Raw genomic sequence first — 10,997 nt, 5'->3', positions numbered from 1 at the left:
AGGGCGGGCACCCTGACTCTGTGGATTCTACAAGACCCGGCGTGGGTTCTAGTCGGCGTTCGCTGGGAACCGGGCTGCTAGAGGCATTGCCAGAGCCAGAGGTTTGGGGAAGGAGCTTTAGGGAACCTTTTTTTAAGATATATTTTTAGGGGGAAAGATCAACAGAAGGACTTGTATGCATGTATATAAGCATCAGTGATGGATGTGGACAATAGGGGGTGAGGGGGAGGGCAGGATTGGGGGGATGAGGGGACATTGGGGAGATAAGGACACATTTGTAATATCTTAATCAATAAAGGGAAAAATTAAAAAAAGGAAAAAGGATAATTTTAGCCTTAAAAAAAAGTTGGTCAGGCCAAGCCAGTGTTGCTCAGTGGTTAAGCATTGACCTAGGAACCAGGAGATCAAGGTTCAATTCTTGGTCAGGGCACAAGCTGGGTTGCAGACTCAATCCCCAGTGTGGGACGTGCAGGAGGCAGCGAACCTATGATTCTCTCTCATCATTGATGTTTCTATCTCTCTCTTCCTCTCTGAAATCAATAAAAATATATTTAGAAAAAAAAAAAAAAAAGGTTGGTCAGGTAGGGCTGGTTTAAAGTAGACATATCAACCAAGCTAATGTGGGGAGCCTCACCCCTGTTTCCTATCCACTTGGTAGTTCCATAAGTTCTATATATAAACCTCATTTTCCTACCATTTAAAACTCTATTTTCTGATAATATTCAGATAATAAAGGCAAACAATTTAAAACTAATTTATAATATGTGCTTATAATTAATAACTCACTGAATTTCTGTATACTAAAATAAAATATCAGAAAAGAAAAGAACAATCTTATTTACAATTGTAACAAAAAGGACAAAATACCTAGGAATACACTTAACAAATAAAGTGAAGAATCTGTACACTGAAAACTATAAGACATTGTTGAAAGAAATTGAAGACACAAATAAATGGAAAGATAGTATATGTTCACGGATTGGGAGAATCAACATTGCTAAAATGGCTATATTACCTAAAGCAATATACATATTTCATGCAAGCTCCATCAAAATCCCAATGGCATTTTTCAAAGAAATAGAACAAAAATTTCTCAAATTTGTATGGAACCATAAAAGACCTTGAATAGTCAAAGCAATGCTGGGGGGGAGGGGGGAGAGTGAGTGGGGGGAGGGGAGGCCAGAAGCATCACAATCCCTGACTTCAAACTATACTACAAAGCTACAATAATCAAAACAGTATGGTATTGGCAGAAAAAACAGACACACAGACCAATGAAACAGAATTGAGAGCCCAGAAATAAACTCACACATATATGGACAACTAATGTTTGACAAAAAAGCCAAAAACATACAATGGAGGAAGGAAAGTCTTTTCAATAAATGGAGCTGGAAAAACATATGCAAAAGAATGAAACCAAACTGCTGACATCATACACAAAAATTAACTCAAAATGGATTACAGACTTGAAAATAAGACCTGAAACAATAAAAACATGTAGAAGAAAACAAAGACACTAAACGTAAGGACCTTGTTCTCAGAGAGGTTTTAGTGAACTTGATCCCAACGGAAAGGAAAATAAAAGCAAAAATAAATAAATGGGACGACATCAAACTAAAAAGTTTCTGCACAGCAAAAGACACCATCAACAAAACAAAAGGCAATCAACCAAATGGGAAAATACATTTGTAAATGATACTGCCAATAAGAAGCTAATATCCAAAATATGTAAAGAACTCATATAACACAACAGGAAAACACAAATCTCATTAAAAATGGGCAGAGGACCTGAACAGACACTTTCCCAAGGAAAACACGGATGGCCAATAGATATATGAAAAGATGCTCAATATCACTATTTATAAGAAAAATGCAAATCCAAATCTGAATGAGACTGCACCTCACACTTGTGAGAATGGCTATTATCACCAAGACAAGAATCAGAAGTGATGGAGAGGAGTGGAGAAAAGGGAAGCCTTGCACACTGCTGGCGGGAATGAAAACGGGCATAGCTATTATGGAAAACAGCATGGAGGCTCCTCAAAAAATTAAGAGAGAACCATATGACCCAGCAATGCCTCTTGCCTATATCTACCCAAATTTTGAAAACATTGATTTGTAAAGATATATGTACCTCCTACGTTCATTGCAACATTTATTATTCATATTAGCCAACATATAGAATAAACGAAGTGTCCTTTGAAAGATGATTGGATAAAGATGTAGTACACACACACACACACACACACACAATGGAACACTACTCTGCCATAGAAATTGATGAAATACTGCCATTTGGGACAACATGGATGGATTGTTACAGTATCAGACTAAAAAAGTGAAATAAGTCAGACAGAAAAGAACAAGAACCATATGATTTCACTCAGACGTGGGATATAAAACAAAAAGCAACAAACGAACAAACAAACTCATAGACAGACAGCAGAACAGTGGTTACCAGAGTGGAAGAGGGAGCGGGAAGAGGATGAAAAGGATAAAGGGGATCAAATATATGGTGACAGAAAAAGACTGGACTACAGGTGGCGAGCACACAATAGAGAATACAGCTGTTGGATAATCAAGTTGTATACATGAAATTTATATAATGTAACTGACCAATGTCACCTCAATAATTTAATGCTATAAAGGGACTGACAACTCCCAACATTTAAACACGTGAGGAAGAACAATAATTTAAAGATTCCCGAATTCCCAATCAATGCACCTAATACAGATTCATTTTAGGGCCCAAAAGCTATTAGCAAAGTGCCCGTCCTTCACTAAAGGCTAGCACGCTATTTAACAACATCAATTAACACTAACGCACAGATGGAAATACGAAAACCGAGTTCTTACAGTTGTCATATGTTGACATAACCACGTTCTATACCAGGATGGAATGATTCATTCACTCAACATGGAAAAGAGTAAGTTATTTAAGACTGATTTTTTGCCATAGGTTAAAATTCACATTAACTTCTGACAAAGGATCTACAGATTCGGTGAGGAAAGATGGCATCTTAAGATATATTTAAAACAGAAGAGCCAATTGTATGAATACGTATTTAAAAAACAAGCAGGGATGATTTCATGTCCTCCACAGTTTCCTCTCCCTGCAGTATTTATAGTAATTGTCTATGGTTCTTTCTCCTGTGACTACAGCAGCAGCATGACTAACCTAGTGTGCAGCTAAAACCTTTTTGCACGCTTCAGAATGTGTAAGTATTCCATTTACATTTTTAATGTGAATGGCAAGAAGTATAAAACATGAAACTTGTCCCAACAAATGCAGTATTTTAATATTTAAATCTGGCTGTAAATAAGATAAACATAATAAACACTTTTAAATAAACATGAAGGTTTATATATCCATGAATAGGCCAAAGGACTTCATAATCAGATTTTAATTTGATATCTTAGTGTTTTTGATATTATATTCTCTTCTGCCATGTTTACTAATAGAAAAAATCCCACAGATAAGCTATTACACAGGTGTTTTAATGCTCCAAAGGTTGTTTTATAGCTATCAGCTACATCAAAGGACAGAGGGGAAACTTTAGGTGGTAGTATGTACTGATAAGTTCTGAATCTCATCTCAGACAGAGGTTTTTCATTTGTGTCTTTCTTTGTTTATTTTGTAAGCACTAATAAATGTGATAGGAAATAATAGCAAATTTCTATTAAGGTAGTGATTTTAATTACACTAAAGATAGAATTAAACAAATATATTTTAGCCTCACCCTATGACATATCTACTGATTTTAGAGAGAGGAAGGGGTAGGGGGAATAAAGAAAGAGGAACACTGATGTGAGAGAGAAACATTGATAGGTTGCTTCCTACCATGCCCCAAGCCAAGATTGAACCCGAAACCTAGGCATGTGCCCTCACCGGGAATCAAAACCACAAGCTTTTTGGTGTACGGGATGACACTCCAACCAAGCCAACTGGCCATGGCTAAAGATAGATTCTTATTAAAAATCCTACATCAGCCCTTGCCAGTTTGGCTCAGTGGATAGAGTGTCGGCCCTCAGACTGAAGGGTCCCAGGTTTGATTCCGGTCAAGGGCACATACCTCGGTTGCAGGCTGGATCCCTGGCCCGGGTCAGGGCATGTTTAGGAGACAACCAATCAATGTGTTTCTTTCACATAAATGTTTCTCTCTATATATCTCTCCCTTTCCCTTTCACTCTCTCTAAAATTCAATGGAAAAATATCATCATCCCTAGCTGTTTTGGCTCAGTGGATAGAGTGTCGGCCTGTAGACTGGAGGATCCCGGGTTCGATTACGGTCAGGGGCACATGCCTAGGTTGCGGGCTCGATCCCCAGTGGCGGGGAGGGGGGCGTGCAGGAGGCAGCCAACCAATGATTCTCTCTCCTCATTGATGTTTCTATCTCTCTCTCCCTCTCCCTCCTCTCTGAAATAAATAAAAATATATTTAAAAATAAAAAATAAATTAAAATATCATCAGGTGAGGATTAACCAAAAAGAAAAAGAAAATCCTGCCTCAAATACATTTAGAGAGAAAAATCAGTTACCTACCAAAATATGTAGTCAGTTCTCTTTTGGACTTTGAGAAAATAGGTTCCAGACTGAGAAAATATACTAAAACAGAAGAGTGATAAATAAGTATAAGTTGTTCAAATAAAAAAACAACAACAATCTTTAAAACTTCTAAAGAGTTTTAAAATTATGTTAAAATACTGGTCCTTTGAATCTATAATGCCATATCTTTTTATATAAATGAGTTTTAGTCTTAATAGATTTTTAAAAAATCCTTAAACTGACATGAACTGTTATACCTAATGATGCTACATTCCTTTGCTATTAGGGAGCAGAATTAACTTAGTTTGCCTTCAGGCTAAGAACTGCTCCTACCAAGTAGAATAAACAGGCATTGGTTTTAAAATTTTTAAAAAAATAACTTAAAAAACTTAGAAAGTCTTGTCATAATTAACAAAATAATTTGTAAATAATTCAGTAAGATATTTACATATAAATTAGTTCTCCTTGATAGACAATACATTATTATTTGTATACTAGAGGCCCAGTGCATGAAATTCATGCAAGGGGCTTGGCCCTTGTGGCCCCGGCTGCCTCGCAGCCCCGCCCCCCCCGCCCACTGGTCATTCTGGAAGGTTGTTCTGCCATCCGGTCTAATTAGCATATTAGCTCTTTATTATATAGGACTAAAGGCCCAGTGAACAAAATTTGTGCACGGGGTGAGGGATGTTCCTCAGCCCGGCCTGCACCCTCTCCAATCCGGGACCCCTGCTGGATTGGGCCTAAACCGGCAATCAGACATCCCTCTCGTAATCCGGGACTGCTGGTCCTAATCGCTCACTTGCCTGCAGGCCTGATCCCCCCTAACTGTTTTCCCTTGCCAGCCTGATCCCCCTAACTGCTCTCCCCTGCTGGCCTGATCACCTAAGACCATCCTGCATATCAGATATTTACATTACGATTCATAACAGTAGCAACATTACAGTTATGAAGTAGCAATGAAAATAATTTTATGGTTGGGTCACAACATGAGGAACTGTCTTTAAAGGGCCAGAAGGTTGAGAACCACTGCCCTAACTGCTCTCCCCTGCCTGCCCGATCACCCCTAACTGCCTCTGCCGTGGCCCCGCCACCATGGCTTTGTTACGAAGGACGTCCGGAAGGTCGCTCAGAAGATGTTTAGTCTAATTAGCATATTACCCTTTTATTAGTATAGATAATAAAGACTGAATACATATTTTAAGATGAAAACACATGGCCGGACGCCGGCACCATGGAGGAGTATGCTCGGGAGCCCTGGGAATTCGGCACCGATTGAGAGGTAGTGCCAATGCTGTGAGGATCCGAGCCCCTCAGATTGGAGGTACCTTCGCAGTGTGGGGGGGCCTGTTCTCCACCATCGACTGTGGCCTGGTGTGTGTGGGGGGCAAGGAGGATCCCTGGAATTCCATCACCAGTGGAGCGTTGACTGGGGCTGTGCTGGCTGCCCGCAGTAGCCCATTGGCCATGATGGGCTCGGCAATGATGGGGGGCATCCTGTTTGCCCTCATCGAGGGTGTTGGCATCCTCCTCACTTGCTACACTGCCCAGCAGTTCCGCAACGCACCCCCGTTCGTGGAGGATCCCAACCAGCTGCCCTCTAAGGAAGGGACCCCGGCCTCGGGCTATCCCAGCTACTACTGAGGAAGTGACCGCCTGTAACCACCATCGTGGGAGTTCCTCTTTGGTTCCCTCCCCAATGATCTACCTCGAAAGGAGGGCTGGCTCCCATTTGGCCCTGGGACCCTCCAGAGAGGGCCTCTACTCTCTGTTCCCTTGTCCCAGGGTGGGGTGGGGCAAGGGAACACTACTCTGCCGTTGGGATCAAGAAACAAACTTCTCTCAGGGCACCCCAGCCCCACCCCATACTCAAATGTAACAAGCTCTTACCCCAGACCCTTCCTGTTCGCCCAGATGAGTATTTAAAACCAGTTTTGAAATGCAAAAAAAAAAAAAAAAAAAAAAAAAAAGATAAAAACACATGAGTATCCTGGAAGGTAGTGGTAGCAAAAGCTTTTCTAATTTCTCCAATTCCCTACATAAACTAGGCAGAGCAATATAAAGAAAAACAAAAACCCATGGACAACATAACATTTAAAATAAAACAAAATATAGGTATATCCCATAACTCCCAAATATAAACATGTTAGAAGAAACCACCAACAAGTCATAGGATCTTCATAATATCAGCACTACTGTGGGGGAAACCAAATGGACGCCAACTGGGCATCTAATAGGCCTGATTCTAGGAGACCCAGAATTAGTAGAAGTGATGGCAAGCCAATCTGAGACTACCGAAACTGGGAGGGGCTCTGCCTCTAATCAGAGCAGGTGAATGCAAGGTGTAAGGTCTGAAAAGAGCTGGATCAGCCTACCCCCGGAGAACTCCCGGAAACTGGCCAACCAGTGGGCCCTTCCAGGACAGAGTCCCACACAAAGAAGAATCAACTGGTTATTGAATCAAAATAAGCAGGATAGAGAAGTCCAGGTAAAAGTGGGAGGAGGAGGAAAGTCAGGCAAACTTAGAAAGCAAGGACAATGTTTTGAACATTAGAGTACAAAAAGACAAGTGAGCATTAAAGTAGAAAAACCAAACTGAACCAGGTTCCTTCTAAAAGTTCAGAAAAATGGGCTTCACATAAAAATAAGGTACAAAAGTATTAAAGTCAAATCCTGTACAATATTGTTATAAATAAAAGAAAGAAAATAAGGAGCAGAATAATATCTCGACCGACAATAAAAGCAACCAGAAAGACAGACCCACAGAACATATCAAAACTACTACCTTATACTTTAAAATGAGATTAACATTATTAAGAAAATGATACAAATCCTTAAAACAACATGAACTGGAATTAGATATGAGATAACTCAGGGAAGAATGAGAAAGAAAAAAAATCATTTCAGAAGTAGAAACTAACATAGAGGGAACATAAGAGTGAATAAATACTAGTACAACAGATAGTACTCAAAATGAGAATAAAAAAGATTCACAAGAAAGTGACATTACATATACAGTATTAAAGATAGTCAAACCCAATGTAAATTACAAGAAAACCAAAGCAAGAGACAAGAACAAATACTACAATAATTCAAGTAAATGTTCTTGAAATTAAAAGGAAAAGAATGTGAAATTATATAATCAGATAACATACTGCATATCTGAGAACATAAACAACAAATAACTAACATCAACACATATTTTACTAAAAGTTACTGGAGTGAAAGAAGAAAAACACATGACCGCCTGTATAACCAAGTGTCATTGCCTGCTGCAAGTATCGCTTTCTCACCTGCTGTCATCCTTGTCCATCTTTCGCTCACACCTTCCCATTTATGATCAAGATTCTCCATTAAATTTAGAGTTAGAAAAAAAAAAACCTCTTAATATTGACAAAGCAAAAACAGGTTAAGGAATCAAATAACATCTGCTTAAACAAAGAATACTAAATACCACATTTGCCACTGTTCCCTCATCAAAGTCCTCTAAAATAACAAGTATAGATATTGAAAGGACTAACCCATTTAGATCAATAGATTGGTTAAGAAAATTTTGGAAGTTGAAACACAAATAAATGAGGGGAATTGACTTCATTGATGAAGAAGGTTCAACCCAAGGGGGCCTATAGGAAACCAAGAAGCAACTTGATTCTAAACACAAATCCCAGCGAGGTTCAGTAACGAAGATCCCACATTCCTCCAAAGACAGAATACAGTGGGTGAAATGTGAAAGCTGGTCTTCATTCATCAAGGCCACAGGCATAAACTCAGGCATACCACGTGGAGTTAAGGGCAGGGTTAGTCTATGAAAATACGAGGAGTCAGTAAAAAGCCTTCAGAGTGAACTGTGGATAGCCTCAGCCAGCCCAAGGGAAAAGTGAATTCTACCAATTAATGAGCCTCATTCACAAAGAGAGCTCTCAATCAGCTTTTTAGTGTCTTACTCATATATATATACATACATACATACATACATATGAAAACAGCCAAACATCACCAAAGAGTTAAGGGAATTTGAGAAACATCAGATAGAGAGCAAAACAAGAAAAAAATTAACTTGAAGGAACTAGAAGGCAAAAAGTAGAAGACAACTTGAAAATAACCACTAAAATTAACATCCTCAGAGAGGTAAAATGTTACATCCATGAAACTAACAAGCAAAAGGCCAGGGCCAGGACCAAGTAGGCAAATTTAGCTGGTAAAGAAAAACAATGAGCTCTCTGTGATTCAGGCAGCTTATTACTTGCATAGACAATGAAAAAGAGAGTAGTCAAAGGTGCCCCATCCCCATGGTCTTTGTGCAGGGTAATGACAAAGTAAAAGATGAAGAGGATTGATGGAACACCCTGTTGCTGAGGAGCTAATGCAGCTAAGCAATTCATAGCCTGCAGCGGTGCCCTAAGTGGGGCAAGACAGTCTCAGATCTCAGAGAAACCAGAGGCAGATGGGAAAACTGCCTCAAGATATTCTCTGCAGGACAGCGAGTCCCTCTCAAGAAAAAAAGGCAGATGAGGAAATGTTGTGATGGGTCCTTACAAGACTGCCTCTCTGGCCATGTTTCTGGGAGGACCTCAGGGTGCTGCTTCAAGACTAAGGCTGGTCAGAGGTCAAGCTCTGCCTGCATGGCCCAGGCCTCACTAGGTATGTGCCAGATCCCAGGACACAGGACGGAGCCATTGCCCTACAGACCAAGAGCACAATGCTATTTTTAAAAGGAAACATCCAGAGATTAAAATACAAAAAGGCCTTTTGGGTAGTAAAAATAAGTTTGGGAAAAATGTTACAAAATAAAAATATGATAGAAATTTTTTTTTTTAAAATCATTGAAAGAACTGGAAGAGAATATTGAGAATATATATAAGAAAGTACAAGAAAAAGGTGGAAAATAGAAACAATAAAAAATAGGGAGCATTTGAGATCTTGCTTTCTGGAAATTGTCAACAGTTTGGCTCAAATAAACTCTTAACAATTCAAAAAAAAAAAAAGAAATTAAAAAACCAGGCCTAGATATCAATATCTTAATAAAAGGAGTTCCAGAAATAGAAATAGAGATCAGAGTAACAGTAGAGGGAACTCATCCAAGAAGCAATGTTTAAAAACTTCCCAGAACCAAATGACATAAAAATTTGCCCCTGAAAGAGTACATCTTCAATGAAGGAAAAAAGATCCATCCAACAGTTTCTGATTTGAGGACTAGGACGGAGCCTGGAGAAAAGGTGAATCTGATCATTTCTAGTGTAGGCTCCCCTGCACTTACCTGGCAGGGTTTTCACATGGCCAGGGTATAAGGCAGGAAAAGGGAGAGCGGGAGTAGTATCTTTAAAAAAAAAATCCGTCCTCTGACACATCATCAATAAATTTCAGAATACTGGGAATAATGATAAGCTCCTAACAGCTTCCAAAGAAACAAACAGGACACATATAAGTAAACAGAATCAAAATAACAAATGACTTCTCAACAGATTTGGTGAAAGTTGGAGGCACCAGTGCAATGCTGGAAAATTCAGGACAATGACGTCCACCCTGAAACATTGAGTTTCAATTAAGTGTATGGATAGAACGGAGCCGTGCGAGTCACACCAACCAGTCCAGACAACCCGGGCATGTGCCCTGACCAGGAATCTAAGTGCAACCTCCTGGTTCATAGGTCGACATTCAACCACTGAGACACACCTACTGGGCATATTTCCATCCAAGGCTACACAGCTCGTTTAGACAGAATCAGAACCTTCTGCTCTTAATTCTCACTCTTTTCATTTAACTCCACTCTTTTTATTGTATCACAATGCTTTTTTTAATTTAATTTTTATTGATTTTAGAGAGGAAGGGAGAGAAGAAGAAACATCCATTGATGGCATGCACTCTGACCAGGGATCAAACCCCCAACCTTTTTGTGTACAGGAGGATGCTCCAGCCAACTGAGCCAGGAGCCAGAGCTGCATCACAATGCTTTTCAAAATGATTAAATATCAAGGAAATGTACTTGAGTTCCTACTAACATATTCATTAGTATTTTTTGTTTTAAAAAGGGAGTGTACTTGAAGATAAAATCTAGTAGTTTTAAGTTAAAGCATATTGGTCTTTTACTTTTTAAGAATTAAACAGGTACAATAGAGGAAAAAGTATCTATAACTGAACTCTCTTTTCCTACTTTTTATGATGGAACAAACTGTGAAATTTTAAAACTTTTAGGCTGCCAGCTATATTTGGCCCAAATTATGGGTTCACCCCAGCTTTATCTACCTTGAAAACAGTATTAAAAAATAGGGAGAAACCAATATGGCGGCATAGGTAAACACCGGAGATTGCTGCCTCGCACAACCACTTCAAAAATACAACTAAAAGACGGAACGGACATCACCCAGAACCACAGGAAGGCTGGCTGAGTGGAAATTCCACAACTAGAAGGAAAGAGAAAAGCATACCGAGACTCAGAGGAGGCGCAGTGCGGAAGT

The 10,997-nt window shown here is 39.4% G+C and overlaps 1 protein-coding gene and 1 long non-coding RNA gene across 2 annotated transcripts in view; one reads left to right on the top strand and one right to left on the bottom strand.

Moving 5' to 3' along the window:
* LOC102243436 overlaps positions 1 to 4,607 on the bottom strand; it is a 21,794-nt gene extending 17,187 nt beyond the window's left edge. The window contains exon 1 of the long non-coding RNA XR_314647.2: positions 4,543 to 4,607. This is a non-coding gene — a long non-coding RNA (uncharacterized LOC102243436). The remainder of the gene's footprint in view (positions 1 to 4,542) is intronic.
* A 1,150-nt stretch (positions 4,608 to 5,757) lies between these two features.
* On the top strand, positions 5,758 to 6,360 carry LOC102244308 (mitochondrial import inner membrane translocase subunit Tim17-B). Its single transcript, XM_005884906.2, has one exon. It carries the CDS (start codon positions 5,758 to 5,760, stop codon positions 6,184 to 6,186), a length of 429 nt encoding a protein of 142 aa, XP_005884968.1. The 3' UTR covers positions 6,187 to 6,360.
* Positions 6,361 to 10,997: the final 4,637 nt, after the last annotated feature.

The sequence above is a fragment of the Myotis brandtii genome, unplaced genomic scaffold (genome assembly GCF_000412655.1).
Source record: "Myotis brandtii unplaced genomic scaffold, ASM41265v1 scaffold871, whole genome shotgun sequence".
Taxonomy (NCBI): Eukaryota; Metazoa; Chordata; class Mammalia; order Chiroptera; family Vespertilionidae; genus Myotis; species Myotis brandtii.
The sequence above is the reverse complement of the archived record's forward strand: the minus strand, read 5'-3'. Positions and strand labels throughout refer to the sequence as shown.